At 38.0% G+C, this 21824-nt stretch overlaps 1 protein-coding gene across 2 annotated transcripts in view; it reads right to left on the bottom strand.

The window, feature by feature from the left end:
* Nucleotides 1-8201: 8201 nt before the first annotated feature.
* il15l (interleukin 15, like) overlaps nucleotides 8202-21824 on the bottom strand; it is a 46330-nt gene continuing 32707 nt past the window's right edge. The window contains exons 2-5 of one of the 2 annotated variants that reach the window (XM_075474292.1): nucleotides 17715-18098; nucleotides 14133-14180; nucleotides 13083-13217; nucleotides 8202-8794 (exon numbers count right to left, since the gene is read on the bottom strand). In XM_075474292.1, the coding sequence (XP_075330407.1) occupies nucleotides 8690-8794; nucleotides 13083-13217; nucleotides 14133-14180; nucleotides 17715-17858 (432 nt within the window). In that variant the 5' untranslated portion in view covers nucleotides 17859-18098 and the 3' untranslated portion in view covers nucleotides 8202-8689. Of the gene's footprint in view, nucleotides 8798-13082; nucleotides 13218-14132; nucleotides 14181-17714; nucleotides 18099-21824 lie in introns of both variants that reach the window. The other variant, XM_075474291.1, reaches the window with a different exon arrangement.

The raw sequence follows: 21824 nt of genomic DNA, 5'->3' as shown, positions 1-21824 counted from the left end.
AGACGATCCTTACGGTGTACCAAAGTGCTTTACAGCAGGTGATAAATAAAGAGAAGAAGAAGTAAAAACAAATAAAAACAATAAAAACAACAAAATCGATTAAGATAAAATAAGATAAAAGTGTCATACAACTGGGTATTAAAAGCAATCCTAAATAAGTAGGTTTTTAGCCTAGATTTGAAGAGAAATATGAGAAAGATCAGTTAATTATTAGAGAAAATGATTAAGATCCAAATATAACCTGATAAAGGTGCATGTAAAATGTAATCTTAAAAGAAAAAGACAAAAACAGCTGAAATAAACACCTCAAACGGGCAATATGAGGTACAAAGGTGGACAGGCGGCTTTAAAAGGACACAAACAATGGTCACTGGTTGTGTGATGTCCTAAATATCTGCTCTCACATCAGGAAACACAAACATCTGTCCTGCTTACTTCCAATAATCATCACGCAGAAAACATCTAAGCAATAAAACCTGTTATTTTCTGCCCTGCCGACCGTCCTCACTGGAAAAAATCAAAGTCTTACCGAGTATATTTGTCTCATTTCTAGTCAAAATATCTCATTACACTTAATATAAGACACAACTGCCTAACAAGCACCATTTCAGCCAGATATAGGGACTTATTTGAAGACAATACATCTGGAATATCTTGTTAAATGAAAAAGTCTTGAAAACAAATTGTTTTGAGTCACATATCATATGAAACAAGCTTTTTTTTTTTTTACATTTGAAGAGGTTTTTAAGCTAATTTCAAGATCACTTTTATCTCAAAAGTCCTAAATATCACATTTTATTTCAAGAAATCTTGACAAGCCGATTTTCACTAGTTCCATTGGCAGATTTATTTTGCTTATTTCAAGCAAAAACGTGTTTTTTTCCAGTGAACTGATTATCGGCTAAAATGAGACGATCGTAACAGCCGCAGTCAGGCTGACATTTCTGACTCCAGATTCCATCTTTAAGCTCAAACCTACACTGTAACGAATTGCTGTATATTTACGGTGGATTTACAACAGTATTGTAAACTAATTTTACAATAATGGTAAATTTTACAATAATGTCATTTTACAATAATTGTAAAATACTGTTGAATATTCATCCCTCACATGTAAATTAACAGTTAAATCAGCCATTTTACAATACCAGTAGATAACTGTAATTTAACAGCATAACACAGTATTTGTAATGAATTGATGTCCAAATCCGAAATATACGTTATTATACTGTTAAATAAATTACAGTAGATGTGCTGTAAAGTTGACACGTCACGTCACGTTCAACGTCCTCCTGCCGCGCAGGCATGCAAATAAGCTGCGACTGCCTGCCTACTTCACAGACAGTGCTAGCAAGAAGGAAGACAGCGTGCACCTGCTGAAACAGCATAATGCTTGCCCTTGTTGGTCGGAAGAGGAGGATGGATATCTGGTCCCACTTCAATTATATTGAGGGAGAAAAAAGATCGCAATGCCTCAGGTGTGAGAAAAAGGTCGCTGGGAAAAATACAACTAACCTGAAGAGGCACCTTCATCTGAACCACGCGGATATCAAGGTAAGGCGTGAGTCTGAATGCAAGCTAATCTAACAACTAGCGTCCATGGAAGTAGCGATTCAAATGGAGGTACAGTGGAAACCGCTTACAGTGATCACGTTGGTCCAGAGCCAATTTGAACACTAAAAGCGGTTGATTACTAAAACCGAATTTGTATTATCTTATTTTTTTTGCTATTTTATTTTTTACTCCCTTGATTCCTTTCTGGACGTCTGCTTCTGCCTCGCTAGCTAACGTAACGGGTTGACACCGGGCAGCAAGCCGAGATGCTGCGGCGAAGCTTGGCGTTCCTCAGGCTACCTTGTGTAGGCTAATTAAGCAACGAGAGACAGTCATGAATGCTAACGACGGAGAAAGAAAACGACAGCCCAGGAAAAGCACCTGAGGAATGCCACGCTTCGCCGCAGCATCTCGTTGGCTCGTTTTTGGTAATTTGTCATACGCCTCGAGGAGACTACGTTTTTCATTCAGAGAAAATGACTTCCTTTTTCCAGCCATGATTCGCGCGCTTGCTGCCCGGTGTCAACTCGTTACGTTAGCTAGCGAGTCACCAGTTAACCTGTTAAAGTTAATTTAGAGTCACCAGTTAACCTGTTAAAGTTCCTTTAGTCACCAGTTAACCTGTTGAAGTTACTTTAGAGTCACCAGTTAACCTGTTAAAGTTCCTTTAGAGTCACCAGTTAACCTGTTGAAGTTACTTTAGAGTCACCAGTTAACATGTTAAAGTTCCTTTAGTCACCAGTTAACCTTTTGAAGTTACTTTAGAGTCACCAGTTAACCTGTTAAAGTTACTTTAGTCACCAGTTAACCTGTTAAAGTTACTTTAGAGTCACCAGTTAACATGTTAAAGTTCATTTAGTCACCAGTTAACCTGTTAAAGTTCATTTAGAGTCACCAGTTAACCTGTTAAAGTTACTTTAGTCACCAGTTAACCTGTTAAAGTTAATTTAGAGTCACCAGTTAACCTGTTAAAGTTCCTTTAGAGTCACCAGTTAACCTGTTAAAGTTCCTGTAGAGTCACCAGTTAACCTGTTAAAGTTACTTTAGAGTCACCAGTTAACCTGTTAAAGTTAATTTAGAGTCACCAGTTAACCTGTTAAAGTTCCTGTAGAGTCACCAGTTAACCTGTTAAAGTTCCTGTAGAGTCACCAGTTAACCTGTTAAAGTTAATTTAGAGTCTCCAGTTAACCTGTTAAAGTTAATTTAGAGTCACCAGTTAACCTGTTAAAGTTCCTTTAGAGTAACAAGTTAACCTGTTAAAGTTACTTTAGAGTCACCAGTTAACCTGTTAAAGTTAATTTAGAGTCACCAGTTAACCTGTTAAAGTTCCTTTAGAGTCACCAGTTAACCTGTTAAAGTTCCTGTAGAGTCACCAGTTAACCTGTTAAAGTTCCTGTAGAGTCACCAGTTAACCTGTTAAAGTTAATTTAGAGTCACCAGTTAACCTGTTAAAGTTCCTGTAGAGTCACCAGTTAACCTGTTAAAGTTCCTTTAGAGTCACCAGTTAACCTGTTAAAGTTAATTTAGAGTCACCAGTTAACCTGTTAAAGTTACTTTAGAGTCACCAGTTAACCTGTTAAAGTTAATTTAGAGTCACCAGTTAACCTGTTAAAGTTCCTTTAGAGTCACCAGTTAACCTGTTAAAGTTCCTGTAGAGTCACCAGTTAACCTGTTAAAGTTACTTTAGAGTCACCAGTTAACCTGTTAAAGTTAATTTAGAGTCACCAGTTAACCTGTTAAAGTTCCTGTAGAGTTACCAGTTAACCTGTTAAAGTTACTTTAGAGTCACCAGTTAACCTGTTAAAGTTCCTGTAGAGTCACCAGTTAACCTGTTAAAGTTACTTTAGAGTCACCAGTTAACCTGTTAAAGTTAATTTAGAGTCACCAGTTAACCTGTTAAAGTTCCTTTAGAGTCACCAGTTAACCTGTTAAAGTTAATTTAGAGTCACCAGTTAACCTGTTAAAGTTCATTTAGAGTCACCAGTTAACCTGTTAAAGTTACTTTAGAGTCACCAGTTAACCTGTTAAAGTTAATTTAGAGTCACCAGTTAACCTGTTAAAGTTAATTTAGAGTCACCAGTTAACCTGTTAAAGTTCCTGTAGAGTCACCAGTTAACCTGTTAAAGTTCCTTTAGAGTCACCAGTTAACCTGTTAAAGTTAATTTAGAGTCACCAGTTAACCTGTTAAAGTTCCTTTAGAGTCACCAGTTAACCTGTTAAAGTTCCTGTAGAGTCACCAGTTAACCTGTTAAAGTTATTTTAGTCACCAGTTAACCTGTTAAAGTTCCTGTAGAGTCACCAGTTAACCTGTTAAAGTTCCTTTAGAGTCACCAGTTAACCTGTTAAAGTTACTTTAGTCACCAGTTAACCTGTTAAAGTTCCTTTAGAGTCACCAGTTAACCTGTTAAAGTTCATTTAGAGTCACCAGTTAACCTGTTAAAGTTCCTTTAGAGTCACCAGTTAACCTGTTAAAGTTAATTTAGAGTCACCAGTTAACCTGTTAAAGTTCCTGTAGAGTCACCAGTTAACCTGTTAAAGTTACTTTAGTCACCAGTTAACCTGTTAAAGTTCCTTTAGAGTCACCAGTTAACCTGTTAAAGTTCCTGTAGAGTCACCAGTTAACCTGTTAAAGTTACTTTAGTCACCAGTTAACCTGTTAAAGTTCCTGTAGAGTCACCAGTTAACCTGTTAAAGTTAATTTAGAGTCACCAGTTAACCTGTTAAAGTTACTTTAGAGTCACCAGTTAACCTGTTAAAGTTAATTTAGAGTCACCAGTTAACCTGTTAAAGTTCCTTTAGAGTCACCAGTTAACCTGTTAAAGTTCATTTAGAGTCACCAGTTAACCTGTTAAAGTTCATTTAGAGTCACCAGTTAACCTGTTAAAGTTACTTTAGAGTCACCAGTTAACCTGTTAAAGTTAATTTAGAGTCACCAGTTAACCTGTTAAAGTTCCTGTAGAGTCACCAGTTAACCTGTTAAAGTTCCTTTAGAGTCACCAGTTAACCTGTTAAAGTTAATTTAGAGTCACCAGTTAACCTGTTAAAGTTCCTGTAGAGTCACCAGTTAACCTGTTAAAGTTCCTGTAGAGTCACCAGTTAACCTGTTAAAGTTCCTTTAGAGTCACCAGTTAACCTGTTAAAGTTACTTTAGTCACCAGTTAACCTGTTAAAGTTCCTTTAGAGTCACCAGTTAACCTGTTAAAGTTCATTTAGAGTCACCAGTTAACCTGTTAAAGTTCCTTTAGAGTCACCAGTTAACCTGTTAAAGTTAATTTAGAGTCACCAGTTAACCTGTTAAAGTTCCTGTAGAGTCACCAGTTAACCTGTTAAAGTTACTTTAGTCACCAGTTAACCTGTTAAAGTTCCTTTAGAGTCACCAGTTAACCTGTTAAAGTTCCTGTAGAGTCACCAGTTAACCTGTTAAAGTTACTTTAGTCACCAGTTAACCTGTTAAAGTTCCTGTAGAGTCACCAGTTAACCTGTTAAAGTTAATTTAGAGTCACCAGTTAACCTGTTAAAGTTCCTGTAGAGTCACCAGTTAACCTGTTAAAGTTACTTTAGTCACCAGTTAACCTGTTAAAGTTCCTTTAGAGTCACCAGTTAACCTGTTAAAGTTAATTTAGAGTCACCAGTTAACCTGTTAAAGTTCCTTTAGAGTCACCAGTTAACCTGTTAAAGTTCCTGTAGAGTCACCAGTTAACCTGTTAAAGTTACTTTAGTCACCAGTTAACCTGTTAAAGTTCCTGTAGAGTCACCAGTTAACCTGTTAAAGTTACTTTAGTCACCAGTTAACCTGTTAAAGTTCCTTTAGTCACCAGTTAACCTGTTAAAGTTCCTTTAGAGTCACCAGTTAACCTGTTAAAGTTACTTTAGTCACCAGTTAACCTCTTAAAGTTCCTTTAGAGTCACCAGTTAACCTGTTAAAGTTACTTTAGTCACCAGTTAACCTGTTAAAGTTAATTTAGAGTCACCAGTTAACCTGTTAAAGTTCCTGTAGAGTCACCAGTTAACCTGTTAAAGTTACTTTAGTCACCAGTTAACCTGTTAAAGTTACTTTAGTCACCAGTTAACCTGTTAAAGTTCATTTAGAGTCACCAGTTAACATGTTAAAGTTCATTTAGAGTCACCAGTTAACCTGTTAAAGTTACTTTAGTCACCAGTTAACCTGTTAAAGTTCCTTTAGAGTCACCAGTTAACCTGTTGAAGTTCCTGTAGAGTCACCAGTTAACCTGTTAAAGTTCCTTTAGAGTCACCAGTAAACCTGTTAAAGTTAATTTAGAGTCACCAGTTAACCTGTTAAAGTTCCTTTAGAGTCACCAGTTAACCTGTAAAAGTTCATTTAGAGTCACCAGTTAACCTGTTAAAGTTAATTTAGAGTCACCAGTTAACCTGTTAAAGTTCCTTTAGAGTCACCAGTTAACCTGTAAAAGTTAATTTAGAGTCACCAGTTAACCTGTTAAAGTTAATTTAGAGTCACCAGTTAACCTGTTAAAGTTCCTTTAGAGTCACCAGTTAACCTGTTAAAGTTACTTTAGTCACCAGTTAACCTGTTAAAGTTACTTTAGTCACCAGTTAATATGTTAAAGTTCCTTTAGAGTCACCAGTTAAAGTTAATTTAAAGTCACCAGTTAACCTGTTAAAGTTCCCTTAGAGTCACCAGTTAACCTGTTAAAGTTCCTGTAGAGTCACCAGTTAACCTGTTAAAGTTCCTTTAGAGTCACCAGTTAACCTGTTAAAGTTCCTTTAGTCACCAGTTAACCTGTTAAAGTTACTTTAGTCACCAGTTAACCTGTTGAAGTTAATTTAGAGTCACCAGTTAACCTGTTAAAGTTCCTTTAGAGTCACCAGTTAACCTGTTAAAGTTACTTTAGTCACCAGTTAACCTGTTAAAGTTAATTTAGAGTCACCAGTTAACCTGTTAAAGTTCCTTTAGAGTCACCAGTTAACCTGTTGAAGTTACTTTAGAGTCACCAGTTAACCTGTTAAAGTTACTTTAGAGTCACCAGTTAACCTGTTAAAGTTCCTTTAGAGTCACCAGTTAACCTGTTAAAGTTACTTTAGTCACCAGTTAACCTGTTAAAGTTCCTTTAGTCACCAGTTAACCCGTTAAAGTTCCTTTAGAGTCACCAGTTAAAGTTAATTTAAAGTCACCAGTTAACCTGTTAAAGTTCCTTTAGAGTCACCAGTTAACCTGTTAAAGTTCCTGTAGAGTCACCAGTTAACCTGTTAAAGTTACTTTAGTCACCAGTTAACCTGTTGAAGTTAATTTAGAGTCACCAGTTAACCTGTTAAAGTTCCTTTAGAGTCACCAGTTAACCTGTTAAAGTTACTTTAGTCACCAGTTAACCTGTTGAAGTTACCTTAGAGTCACCAGTTAACCTGTTAAAGTTACTTTAGAGTCACCAGTTAACCTGTTAAAGTTACTTTAGTCACCAGTTAACCTGTTAAAGTTAATTTAGAGTCACCAGTTAACCTGTTAAAGTTCCTGTAGAGTCACCAGTTAACCTGTTAAAGTTCCTTTAGAGTCACCAGTTAACCTGTTGAAGTTACTTTAGAGTCACCAGTTAACCTGTTAAAGTTACTTTAGTCACCAGTTAACCTGTTGAAGTTACTTTAGAGTCACCAGTTAACCTGTTGAAGTTACTTTAGAGTCACCAGTTAACCTGTTAAAGTTACTTTAGAGTCACCAGTTAACCTGTTGAAGTTACTTTAGAGTCACCAGTTAACCTGTTAAAGTTACTTTAGTCACCAGTTAACCTGTTGAAGTTACTTTAGAGTCACCAGTTAACCTGTTAAAGTTCCTGTAGAGTCACCAGTTAACCTGTTAAAGTTACTTTAGAGTCACCAGTTAACCTGTTAAAGTTATTTTAGTCACCAGTTAACCTGTTGAAGTTACTTTAGAGTCACCAGTTAACCTGTTAAAGTTCCTGTAGAGTTACCAGTTAACATGTTTTTAGGGGGAGAACCCTGAGCAGAGATCAGAATATTCTCTGGATAATCCTGCAGATGTTCGCAGGGTTAGGATCGCCCAGTTTCCCATCATATAAACAGATCAACTGTGTGGTCTTCCATCATTAGAGGATGCCGGCTGCTTTCTTCTGGCTCGAGTAAATATTTAAGAAGTTAGCTGCGTGACAGATGATCCCTGAGGTGCAGTTTGGAACACAGGCTGTCCCAAACTGTTTCAGGAGAAAACAAAGCGCCGCCCTATCAAAAGAATATATTAAAAGTTTATTAATGTTATTGGAGAGCTGAGATATTTTAGGAATTTTACTGTTTCTTCTCTTCGGGTTCCTCCTGCAGTTGGATTGAGAAGGTGTAGAAATCAGATGGCTGGAAGTAGTTAACGGTAAATGAGCTGAGGACACCCCACAGTCTGAAAGCAGCATTAAAACCATTTGTTGTACTTGCTTACATTCCTGGCATGATATTTATATATTTAGTTTCACAGTAACATCACGCTCCTGCAGCTAGATAAAAACACAATTTAGTTTTAACAACGACACAAATAGAGTTTCCAGTAAAGGGAAAAACTCTGATAAATCCTACATTACCAGCGTGGTATTTGAGATCAGCCTCAAACAGAAGATGAAAGTCAGAAAGGCTCTGGAGACAATTTGTCTCCCACACACAGTTAAAACATTGGAAACATTAAATCAGAGTTTTATTTAATTAAGAACACATGAAAATCAACCCATGATCTGCACATTAAGCTGTCGGACATCGAGGCGTGTTGGGAAAAGGTCTGAGGATGTCCGATATCAGCAGAGGATCCATCTGACATACGTCTGCATGTTTCTGTCCGTCCATTTCATGTGGAAACAGGTTTAAATAATCCTCAGAACATGTCGTCTGGTGCCATCAAAGAGCGGAATCAAAGTGAAACGGGATGTAACAGGAACAAACATTCATTTTTCCTTTTGGTTAAGATCAAATTAACTAAGCTACATGTGTCAGAACTGCCTAATCTTACAGTCCAGCTGTGATCCGCTCTGGTCAGCAGCCTCCATCCACATGCAGGAGCTTTGTTCTCCATATTATCCTTCCAGCTGCGAAGCCAACACCGCTGAGATGCTCAGGCGTCCATGTGAAATGTTCCCGAAGAGAAAAAAAACAGGCTTCCATCAGAAGTCCTTCAACAATACTGAGCGTTCACCGTCTTGAGGGTCCACAGAAGATTTGTGAGGAATGTTGTTGCGTTTTTCTCCGTCAGAACTTCACACTGACGACAGCCGGATTCCTTCTGTGGAGACACAGAAACACAGATGCATGATGACATAAACAAAGCCTGGAGGAGCAGATGCTGTCACACGCATTAGTGAAAAATAAATAAAAAACACCTCATTAGCCCAGTTGCCTTCACTCTTCCTGGTGAATTTTTTAGCCCATTTTTTTGTGAGTGAAATTATTTTTTTAACTATTTGACTCGAACCTGAATTGAATTAGATGCATATTTTTGAGTGACATTAATCTTGTAGCACCCACAGTTGCAGATATGCAACAAGCTTTTTATTTATTTACATTATTTATTTACATTATATTTTTATTCATATTTTTATTTAAATTACATTATTTGATTTTTTAAATTTACATACAATATTTACATTCATGTGTAATATTTTTTACATTACATTTTTTACATTTTATATGTGCTTCACTTTTTCACAACACAGATCTGTGAAATCTGTTTGATTTGTTGTTGAATGGAAAGTTTATGATGGTTGCGTTCCGCACTTTGTATTAAGAATGTTCAATAAAGGTTTATTATATACATTTTATTGTGGTAGCAGCAGTTACTGCTGAACTTTCACTTATACCTTCTTTGCCAAACGATCTGCAGAGAATGACTTGGTTTTGTGAACTAAATGAATCAGGAAAGCCCACAGATGCAAATATGCAACATTGCCTAAAATGATCAAAAATTGCCCCCCCAGGAACAAGTCCTGCCCCCTGAGAAATGCCCCGTCCATCCAAAGAAAACTGTCCAGAAAAAAGGCCACGATTTATTATCTCTGTTTGTGTCTTGTATTGATAGAATAAATGCAGGTGGTGATTTTAAAAAAGCATATATCTGCAAAGTTTATAGCTTTATTTATTTTTTTGTTATTGTGCCCCCCCCCCCCCAACCTTAACCCCTTGCTGCTGAAAAAAAAAGGCGATTTTCACATTTTCGGCTGTTTTTGTTGTATATAATGATCTGAAATGTAGACTAAATGAAGGTAATAAACAGCTGGAGTTGGCTGTAATGGTGCGTTTGCATGTTTCATACAAGTTCTACATTTCTTTACAAAAAAAAACAACTTCATTAAAAAATTCTACGCTGTTAACAAAATTGACGGTCATGATTTATGCTAATGTGGCCATATTTTCATTACCGAATTGAATTATTACTATTATTATTATTATTATTACTATTATTATTATGATTATTACTATTATTATTATTATTATTATGCTTGAAGTTGTAGTAGTGGTTTTCCACAGATTTTTTTCAGGTATTGTTTTCTGCCCCCCCAGATGAGCTAACTGCCCCCCCACACATGCCTTTCTGCTCACACCTCTGACGTGGAGACAAACTGCAAAAAAAAAAAAAACACTCATTTAAACCAAGAATCCAAACCAGAAAACAGAATAAAATCCAAAGTGCAGCAGATCCACAAACTCTAACATAAACTTTAATATAATAACAGCTTTCAACTCCTTCCCACCCCCACATCTGGCCTCATGAATTACTCAAAGTTGCAAAATTCCAGGAGATGTGTGAGCTTGTTTTAAACTTTGGTGACTCATTCATCTCCCAGAATGTTGTCATAAATTAATGAGCTGTCACAGAAATATGCAGGATGATCACAAACACCTTATGAGTGACAGGTCTTCAGCGCCTTGCTTTCAGGGAAACTTTGAAATGTTTCCTGCAGCCACACCGGCCCTATCATGGATCAGTTCGAGACCCCTGGTCTAGACCTTGGCTGTGTTCGAAACCGCATACTTCCATACTTCCATACTTCCATACTTCCATACTTCCATACTGCATACTGATCGATCAGACAAATACTAAAAGCTATACGCTACTTTTGGATTCATTTTTGGATTCTGCATACAAATGTGATTAATCGTGATTAATCAGGGAAATCATGAGATTAATTAGATTAAACATTTTAATCGTTGTCCAGCCCTAATAAAAATTACATCTTTTTGGTTTGGAATCTCAAGACTTCTTTTTTTTTTGCTGGAATGCAGCAACACTCTAAATCTGGTCTCGGCCTGCCTGGAATCCATCTGTTCTGCAGCCTTTATCTTGCAAACCGATGGCTTTACCATGGGCTGAGTGAGTGTTACTCACATCTACATGTGTCCTCTGTCTGGCCAAGGCTTGCATGGACCCAACTTAATGAGGTGATATTTTTTGTTGTTCTGCCTTTTCCTTTGCTTTTTTGTTCTGTGTTTCCTCTGGATTGGGAACTTGAATTGCAGATGTTGAACTGATGTGACGGATTTAAATCCATGTAATTCAGAGTCAGTCATGGTTCAACTCTTCTGATGACTGAGTATTTTCAGTCCTAAAAAACCTGAGATCAGAAAGTCTCAATCAGATTTACAAAGAATCTTAATGAGCTTTTGAACTGTGTCAGATTTTGCCTGAATTCCTCCCTGAACATGTGATTAGTTCAGGGTCCAGGTTTTTTTTTAAAGCACAATCTTAACTGCTGCTGCTGAACAAAATTAGTTTTAGATGCCTTATAATTAATGAAGTGAACCCTTCCCCAGCTGAGCTGCGTCACTCTTTCCATCCAGGACAGAACATGTAACATTCATAGCAGCACTTTTCAGTAGAACTTGATCCTACAAGGTTAAAACTGTCAATTTCTGCAAGTAATCACAAGCTAAACAGTCACACGTGCAGCTCAGAACACGCCACAGTGAATTTAATCTAAATTAAACCGAGAAGATTTTGGGAACCCCCAGAATTCTGAATCCTGAAGACATTTTTAAGCAGCCGATTGCTCAGGAGGCCAACGGGATGTTGTCTGAGCCTTCCAGGACTCCAGGAAAGCTGGAAGGCAATGACATCTGACAGCTGCTCAGTTCCTGGTTAACATGCACAGACTCATGATATATTACAGTGGTATTTGTTTGAAGGTCCCGCGGTTTTCTGGAAGAAATCCAGTCGTCTCAAACTCCTGATCGCAAGACTTTTCTGCAACTTTTCCCTCACACGTCACAGCGACTGAAAGGCAGGAAGTTATCCCGTAATAGGAACGAGTAATCGGTCAGTATGAAGACGTATGAACGGATATTTGTAGAAACATCCGGTTTACGCCGAGCCGAAAGGCCGCTGATACAGCCAATCAGAAACACAGTTACTCTCACAAGCAGGAAGTGAGCTATGGGCAATGTGGGCGACCGCCCAGGGCGCCTTCTATGTGAGATAAAACTGATCCCAGGCCATCAGGTGCCCAGTTTAGAAAGAGAAGAAGAGGAGAAACGAACAAAAGATAAAGGGATGCAGATTTCTATGAGTGACGGGTACGGAAGCTCAGAACGGACGTGGTACGTATAAACTTTTTTTTGATGGTTTTCTCGAGATAACGAGAAAATTATGACGTTAACTCGAGAAAAAATAGCCGGAGACGGCCGGCTCAACTGCAGCTCAACAGGCAAAAGACGAACAGCACAGAGCAAGACATGCGGCATCAACATCTGGGACAGCCAGACGACAACTTCCAACTTTGTTCGTCATTTTAAGATCCATTCTGACCAGTAAGTGCTCGTCAAATTAGCTAATATTATCCTGTTAGCCTAGTCGGTAGTTAGCTAACGTTAGCTTGATATGATACGGGGTGGACAGGTTGGACACATTGGCCAATGATGTTTACTGACAGTTACTTATATCTTTGTGTTTTCACTTTATTAAGATCAGATTCTGCAGGTAAAACTGCAATAATAAGGTGACTTGACTTGACTTCCCCAAGAAAAAATTACTTGAGACTTGAAAGTTAAGACTTGAGACTTACTTGAGACTTGAAAGCTAAGACTTGAGACTTACTTGAGACTTGAAAGCCAAGACTTGGGACTTACTTGAGACTTGAAAGCTAAGACTTGAGACTTACTTGAGACTTGAAAGCTAAGACTTGAGACTTACTTGAGACTTGAAAGCTAAGACTTGAGACTTACTTGAGACTTGAAAGCTAAGACTTGAGACTTACTTGAGACTTGAAAGTTAAGACTTGAGACTTACTTGAGATTTGAAAGTTAAGACTTGAGACTTACTTGAGACTTGAAAGCTAAGACTTGGGACTTACTTGAGACTTGAAAGCTAAGACTTGGGACTTACTTGAGACTTGAAAGCTAAGACTTGAGACTTGCACATGTGTGTTTTGGTCCCATCTCTGCTTTTTGGACTCATGAAGTGTGCAGAGCTAATCTAGAGTTATTCAGAATCATGTCCTTTAACAAAAACGTAGACAAAGAAAGCAAAGAAACAGGAATTCTTCAGGTTATTGTTGGTAAAGATGGGTCTCGCTCACCTGTTTGAACAACGTCGCCAGTTTTTCCAGCTTGACGTTCAGATTTAAAAAGTGTTTCAGGCCGCTGAGCGCCAGCTCCTCGGTGAGGACTTTGATTTCAGCCGCATAGCATTTCAGGGTGGTGATGGGGCAGTTCTGGTTGGAGGCAGAGAAAGAGACGGATAATAAAAGGGTGTGACGGCGTCACAGCCGAAACCACAACAATCAAAGAACAATACAGACACATTCTCCTTCGGTATCGACAGCTTTAATCAAGTGAAACACACACACTGGTGAAAAATACTTGGATACATTTTTATTTATTTATTTTTTTTTAAACTTTATTAGTAATTCAACAAAATAACAGTTTACAAATGTGAGCATAACGCCAAAAAGAAGATAGCCAGGGGGAGCATAGGAAAAATACTTGGATACATTTCTGTGTCCAACCCGTTCTGATCTCACATTCCTCACATACCTTCATGTAATTAACTGTGAAACATGTAAAAATAAATAAAAAATCTAGCCAGGTCCGCCTCTGATAACCAGAAAACAGACCGGCCTTGTCTGCTTTTGAGTAGCTAAGCTAAATTTCCTTTTAGTCAGAAATCATTCAGATCCATCTGTGAGACAACAGGCCGCAGAGTGTTTCTGTTGCAACTTCACCTAATGAGTTGGAACTCGCTACAGTCCTGAAGCAAACCTGGGCACTGTCCAACTTCTCATTGAGTAATGTGAGCTTTTTTACACCAGCGAGTCGGAAGTTCAAAGCCACTGCCGATCCCCCCGGGAGGTTTAAGGTAACGTTGGGACTTGCCAAATTGCTTGTTGTTTTGGTTGTTAATTCTTTCAAGGTACATGTTAGGATGCAAGTCCCCATTAAACTGAACACTTGACTAAACTCTCTTCACAAAGCCTTTAATCTTCATCAACTCCGTTCACCTGCCTGAACATGCTCAGGTCGTTGTTTTATTGAGGCGGTAAAGCAGCTGATGGCCTTTGCACCTCTTCGTGACAGTGTTTAGATTACAGATAAAGAGAAGATAATTCATGGTAAATGAGAACACTCACCTCATAGTCCTGAATGGTGGGCGTGTACAGTGTGCAGTCCATAGGCGTCTGTGGACAAACCCAGAGTTAACTCTGCACATGCACAATGATGCTAATCAGCTGCTGCCTGGTGTAAAGGCTCATTTACAACAGTTCTTCACATGTCTGCACTATGTGAGTAACAGCTGTGTGTTTGTTACTTTTACATCAACAGAAGTCCAACTTCAGTTCAGGGTTTTATATCTAACATTAATATTTGCTGAGTGAGTTAACTCGTTATTATCGCGTTAACTTGTTAATATCGTGTTAACTCGTTAATATCGCGTTAATTTGTTAATATCGCGTTAACTCGTTAATATCGCGTTAACTTGTTAATATCGCGTTAATTTGCTAATATCACGTTAATATCGCGTTAATTTGCTAATATCGCGTTAATATCGCGTTAATTTGTTAATATCACGTTAACTCGTTAATATCGCGTTAACTCGTTAATATCGCGTTAACTCGTTAATATCGCGTTAATTTGTTAATATCGCGTTAACTCGTTAATATTGCGCTCGTTAATATTGCGTTAACTTGTTAATATCGCGTTAACTCGTTAATATCGCGCTAACTCGTTAATATCGCGTTAATTTGTTAATATCGCGTTAATTTGTTAATATCGCGTTAACTCGTTAATATCGCATTAATTTGTTAATATTGCGTTAATATGTCGCTTATTTAACGTTGATAAATATTTTATCGCGCGTTAACGAAGGTGTTATTATTTATCTATTATTGTAAAAGTCTGTTGCTCACAGGCTTTTATTTTGTAAAAGTCTGTTGCTCACAGGCTTTTATTATTGTAAAAGTCTGTTGGTCACAGGCTTTTATTTTGTAAAAAGTCTGTTGCTCTCAGGCTTTTATTTTGTAAAAGTCTGTTGCTCACGGGCTTTTATTTTGTAAAAGTCTGTTGCTCACAGGCTTTTATTATTGTAAAAGTCTGTTGGTCACAGGCTTTTATTTTGTAAAAAGTCTGTTGCTCTCAGGCTTTTATTTTGTAAAAGTCTGCTGCTGTCTGCTGTGGAACAGGAAAAGAAAGTAATCGGCGGATCCACCAAACATGGAGAAGGGTACGGAACTTTTACTCGGCCATTTTCATTTTAAAGTTCTTCCAGACGGCGGAGTCCACAGAACCAAAGTCATCTGTAAACACTGCCAAGTTGAATTGTCTTCTCAGCGTAGTAGTTCCAGTCTAAAATATCACTTAAAGGCAAAACACACAACTGATAGCAGCAAGTCATTCAAGGAAACAGACAGTGGAGCGAGGCTTCTACATAAAAACTACAGAAAGATGCTGATGTTAAAAGTGTGTTTGCACAACAAATGTTATGGCACTTTCATTCATATGGCAGCACATTTAAAATAAAGCTAAATGCTAAAAGCTATACACTACTTTTGGATTCATTTTTGGATTTTGCGTACAAATGCGATTAATCGCGATTAATCAGGGAAATCATGCGATTAATTAGATTAAAGATTTTAATCGTTGCCCAGCCCTAATTTGCACACATTCGGGTTCCTGAGAAGATAAATGCCATCCTGACATTTCTTCTTTTACCTCCATGATTGACATGGTAAAAAGAAGCAAAGCAGGCTCGTGTCAAAGATTCGACATGATGAATTTCATCTATTGAATATTAGTTCTGCTGGTTTTTGTACTACTGAACATGAAAATAACGCTGTAGACTAACACAATGCCAAAGGTTTTCAATGTTGTGTCACATTTAATAACCAAAATAAATCTGCATTTGGATGTTAGAGGTGATGAGATCCTGACCACTAATCTCTTCATTTTACTTTTAAACATAATTTTTGGATTGTTTCTGCACTTTTTCCTTACATTATTATCTTGCTTGTTTTGTTTTAGCCTCTTCGTTAAGGTTAAGTCTCAAAAACAACATGGATAAGATCAGAAACCGTCATGGATTGCATCGAAATGTCTTTTTTCCAGTTCACTGGCTGCTGCCTCCTGGGCTAAACACACAAAACAAACCGCACATCTTATTCAAATGCATTACTGTAAAAGTCCTAAAAATATACAGATCTCATCTTTCTCAGCACAAATACACAGTTCTCTTAAACATGATCATGCCCCAAATCGTTCATGTTAACGATATTATAGCGATATTAATTAAAAATGAGAAAAAAACATTGATCCATTGTAAAGGAGGCAGAGACAAATGAGTGATGGTGTGAAGATGTTTTAATCAAACAAACAAAGAAGAACAGGAAGTCTAAAGAGCAGAAACAAAGAAAAGAAAACTTTAACCTTTAACATGCTGACTGAGGCCTGCAGAGTCTGAGATGTAGCTCTTGGGTTTCTGACCTTGGGGTGACCTTTAACCTTTAACCTGCTAACTGAGGCCCGCAGAGTCTGAGATGTAGCTCTTGGGTCGCTATAATTTTAAAAATTATATAAACTACAAGTACTAAAGTTTAAATTGTCTTGTTCCAAGTTGTATTTGTCTTGTGATAATAATGTGAATTTTCATTCATTTTTAATTAATATTCAGTCCGAACGAGCTGAGCAGAGAATCCACACATCGAGCAAATGTATAGCAGACAAAAACACCGACTGTGGCCCCAGTAGCTACAGCTCATGTGTCTATGCATGAAATCTGCACGATATCTTTTAATTTATCTGTTTTTAAATTCATTTAAATTATTTTATCTGTTTCTCTTTATATTCTTTTATGTATTTTTAATGCTTCTTCCACTCCCTGCTGCGATGCTTTTATTTTATGTGAAGCACTTTGAATTGTTTTGTACATGAAATGTACTACAAATATATTTGGTTTGATTTGATAAAGAAGAAAATGTGCTGCCTAAACCTAAACAAGAAAACTTTCTGCCAAAACCTAAACAAGAAAATGTGCTGCCAAAACCAAAACCTAAGCAAAAAAATGTGTCTTTTCTCATGTGTCTATGCATGAAATCTGCACGATATCTTTTAATTTATCTGGACTGTTGCTTGTTTTTAACCCCTCTACGCCTGAATTTATATAGCTGTGTATAAAAAAATGTTTTGTGTGTGTTTTAGCCTTTAAGTAGATGGTAAATAATGCTGAGATTATTAATTTCACTTTTGCACAAAAAATAAATAGAATTTTTGGTATTGGAGGAATTGGCATTGGGGGAATAAAGATGCTATCTCAGCTGGTTGATTGAGTCAAACGGTTTGTAGCATATATGCGACGCTAGGCGTTAAGGGGTTAAATTCATTTTAATTATTTTATCTGTTTCTCTTTTTATTATTTTATGTATTTTTAATGCTTCTTCCACTCCCTGCTGCAATGCTTCTATTTTTGTTGACTTTGTTCTGAATCTGCGGCTAATTAGCTAATTAGCTCATTAATATGCTCACTCGCCACCAAGTGGTCAGGAGTGTGAATTGCAATCTGTCAAAATGACAGATGGCCTTCAGATTTTTCCGTCACCGTTAAAAAAAACGTCTCTCCACGGGTTGAAGTTTTTGTTTCGTTTTGTTTGTGGTGGAATTATTCTATAAAGATATCATGTTAGTATTTTCTAACAACACTTATATATACAACTTATTCGTACCTCAGCGGTGGCGTTGTTGAGGAGCCTCACTCGCAGGATGATGTCTTGAGAGCAGCGCCTCCTGCTGGCAGCTTGCAGCGTAACCGTGAGCAGGCAGACAGAAAACACCAACACACTCACGGGAGCTGACCCCCCTCTCAGCATGGCACGAGCAGCAAAACCATCATCTGCGTCACATCATCATCCGCTGAACCTCACTTCAACATCCTCCCCCGCGTGCACGGCTCGAACCTCGCGTGGAAAACCATGAGGGCCGGGAGGTTCTGCACGAACAGGGGTGCATGTGTGAGCTTTCAGATCAGCAACATGTTTCCGTAATCCTGCAGGATGCCAGATCCAGACGGGGCCGAGGGGCTTCTTCAGCCACTCAGAGTCATGAAGCAGCTGGATACAAGAGAAAAACAGATGGGTTTGTTCTCAGAAAAAGCTCAAACTGAGCTCAGGCACATTAAAAATTACGCCAAAGTGGCTGTAAGAGTCATCAAAAACATGTTCCACTGCTGTGAAATCTCCTCAGAGAAAAGTAAGAAGCTGAATCCTGGAAGAAGAAGAAGAAGAAGAAGAAGAAGAAGAAGAAGAAGAAGAAACTAAATTCTATTAAAGAAGCCGTTAATCATCCTTCTGTAAGGGTGCACGTGTCACTCCACTGGCAGCTGATGCTTCTCTCAGCTTTCTCTCAGCTTCTCTCATTTTCTTTTTCTGCTGCAGCACTTTTCACTTTCCCGCTCCTCCCATTGCTGCTGCTCCGCCTCCTCCTGGGACTGCAGGCGTTTCAGTCCTTCAGTGATGTCACTTCTCAACAATTTCCTTCAGCTTCAAGCTCCTGATTTCAGCGTCTCCCTTCTCGGGTTTCCTTCAAAAGCGCAGTCCTCAGATTCTGGATGTCGGCGTGCAGTGAAAGAAAAGCCACAAACCTCTCATGTAAGGGTTAGATGTCGAAACCAGCTCCTCATCAATGAACAATTTATATCAGTGACTCATTAAAAGTTACCCAACGCTCTCTCACAGATAAAAGAGGCACTTGGGGTGGAGTTTGGTTTGCATTTAACTGCATTTAACTGGATTTAGCTGCATTTAGCTGCATTTAACTGCATTTAACTGCATTTACCTTATTTAGCTGCATTTAGCTGCATTTAACTGTATTTAGCTGGATTTAACTGCATTTAAAGGTAGGGTAGGAGATCCTGGATTTTGAGTCCAGCGAAGCTGCATTTTGAAAATACACAGGTAAAAAGTCCCAACCCTTTTCTTCACTTTCCCCCCGAAGGCACGCCTCTAGAGTACATGAACGCGCACGAGCACAAAGGTGCACGAGTGCTGTTCTGACAGCAAGCATCGATCGTTGCCGTATTTAGTATTTAGTATTTAGTTTATGCTAACTATACGTTTAATAATGCTAGGTGCTAGCCAAGCTGGCTCTAGTTTAGCTTCCTGCCAAGCTTCGTTCACGGAGCAGGGTACGTGCACAGGGGGAAGGAGGGGGAAGGAGGAGCAGATTGCAGTTTGATAGACGGCATCAGTATCCAATCATTGTGAACGGTCCGTTCAGTATGATTGGATACTGTTTTTCCTAGATTGAACGTTCTAGAGGCCACTAAAACTTTTCATATTTGTGTCAAAACTTTTAATTAATTGGTTGCAATGAGGGTGTGAAGAGTATTTCAAGCAATATGTAAAAAAATGTTCCAGAAAAAGATCCCCTACCCTGCCTTTAACTGGATTTAGCTGCATTTAGCTGCATTTAACTGCATTTAGCTGCATTTAGCTGGATTTAGCTGCATTTAACTGCATTTAGCTGCATTTAGCTGGATTTAGCTGCATTTAGTTGCATTTAGCTGCATTTAACTGCATTTAGCTGTATTTAACTGCATTTAGCTGTATTTAGTTGCATTTAACTGAATTTAGCTGCATTTAGCTGCATTCAATTGTTGTTTGAATAGAAAAATCAATAAAAACACTTTGATTATTATAACTGCATTTAACTGCATTTAGCTGCATTTAGCTGCATTTAACTGCATTTAACTACATTTAGCTGCATTTAACTGCATTTAGCTGCATTTAACTGCATTTAGCTGCATTTAACTGGATTTAGCTGCATTTAACTGCATTTAGCTGCATTTAACTGCATTTAACTGAATTTAGCTGCATTTAGCTGCATTTAATTGTTGTTTGAATAGAAAAATCAATAAAAACACTTTGATTATTATAACTGCATTTAACTGCATTTAGCTGCATTTAGCTGCATTTAACTGCATTTAGCGGCATTTAACTGAATTTAGCTGCATTTAGCTGCATTTAACTACATTTAGCTGCATTTAACTGCATTTAGCTGTATTTAGCTGCATTTAACTGCATTCAACTGTATTTAGCTGGATTTAGCTGCATTTAACTGGATTTAGCTGCATTTAGCTGGATTTAGCTGCATTTAGTTGCATTTAGCTGCATTTAACTGCATTTAGCTGTATTTAGCTGCATTTAACTGAATTTAGCTGCATTTAGCTGCATTTAATTGTTGTTTGAATAGAAAAATCAATAAAAACACTTTGATTATTATAACTGCATTTAACTGCATTTAGCTGCATTTAACTGCATTTAGCGGCATTTAACTGAATTTAGCTGCATTTAGCTGCATTTAACTACATTTAGCTGCATTTAACTGGATTTAGCTACATTTAGCTGCATTTAACTACATTTAGCTGCATTTAGCTGCATTTAACTGGATTTAGCTGCATTTAACTGCATTTAACTGCATTTAGCTGCATTTAGCTGCATTTAACTGGATTTAGCTGCATTTAGCTGCATTTAGCTGCATTTAACTGGATTTAGCTGTTGCATACGGAGGTCCGATGGTTGTCGCGCGGCAAGGTGCTGGCCCGTGTGTATGAGCTGCGCGATGAACTCAAAGTCTTTCTGACAAATGAGGGCTCCGATTGTGCAAAGCTGCTTGCAAGTGATGAGTGGTGCGCAAGGCTGGCATACCTGGCGGATATTTTTCACCATTTGAGTGAACTGAACACACGAATGCAAGGCCGAAATGGAAACATGCTCACAAGTACGGATAAAATAAACGGATTCCGCGCAATGGTGCACCTCTGGCAACAACATGTGGAAAGTGGCAATCTTGAAATGTTCCCACTCACCAACAAATGGCGAACACTGCTGCGCTGTGTGAAATAATTGGTAGGCATTTAAAAACTCTCGAGGAGAAGATGTCACTTTATTTCCCTTCAGCCTCCACTGAATGCCTTGACTGGGTTAGGGACCCATACAGCTCAGCAGTTGTTGGAAAGGACATGTCTTTACAGGAGCAGGAAGAACTAACTGAAAGCGAGACAAAATCGTGGTTTAAAGCTGAGTTTTGCTGATCTACCTTTGGGCAGTTCCCCATTCTGGCAAACAAAGCTATTTTGACATTGCTCCCATTTTCCACAACATATCTGTGTGAAGTGAGCTTGTCAAGTCTGACTGCTATAAAAACTAAAGAGAGAGAGAGACTGAGAGCTGTTGAGGGAAAGCTTTCTTCAATTCCCGCCAGGATATCATCTCTGTGTTCATCCAAACAAGCACAGGTTTCACACTAAGTGAGTAAAATACACTGAGATTGACATTTTGTACATGCATCTTCATATTGTAACAGTGAAGTCCTTCCCAATATCAGAATAAGCATTACTTTCTGTATTCCTGCTAATACAATGCTTTTGGACAGAATTAACGTCTGTAAATAGGCTACTTTTAAGTTTTCTATTACTTCTTAAAGAAGTGAAAATGTTAAGTGCACTTTTTATTCGAAAGAAGAAATATAAAAGATGATAAAAATACAGTTGTGTGTTTATTTGATTGCTTTTCAAGACACTTTGAAAAGAATTACTATATTGTTAATATAGGCGGCTGCAGAGTATCATTTGTTTAACATTTTTGGTTGATGGTGTGCTGCGAGATTTTTTCAATTAAAAAAGTGTGCCTTGGCTCAAAAAAGGCTGAAAAACACTGCCTTAGATATACGCTGCAGGGCAATACAAACAGATTCTCTAAGATCTGGCAGCCTTTCATTTCTCCTTTTGAAAAGGAGCTCTCCTCTGCTCCAACATAGCAGCCCCCCCCTTTTTTCTT

Source organism: Odontesthes bonariensis, chromosome 9 (assembly GCF_027942865.1).
Source record: "Odontesthes bonariensis isolate fOdoBon6 chromosome 9, fOdoBon6.hap1, whole genome shotgun sequence".
Classification (NCBI taxonomy): domain Eukaryota; kingdom Metazoa; phylum Chordata; class Actinopteri; order Atheriniformes; family Atherinopsidae; genus Odontesthes; species Odontesthes bonariensis.
The sequence above is the reverse complement of the archived record's forward strand: the minus strand, read 5'-3'. Positions and strand labels throughout refer to the sequence as shown.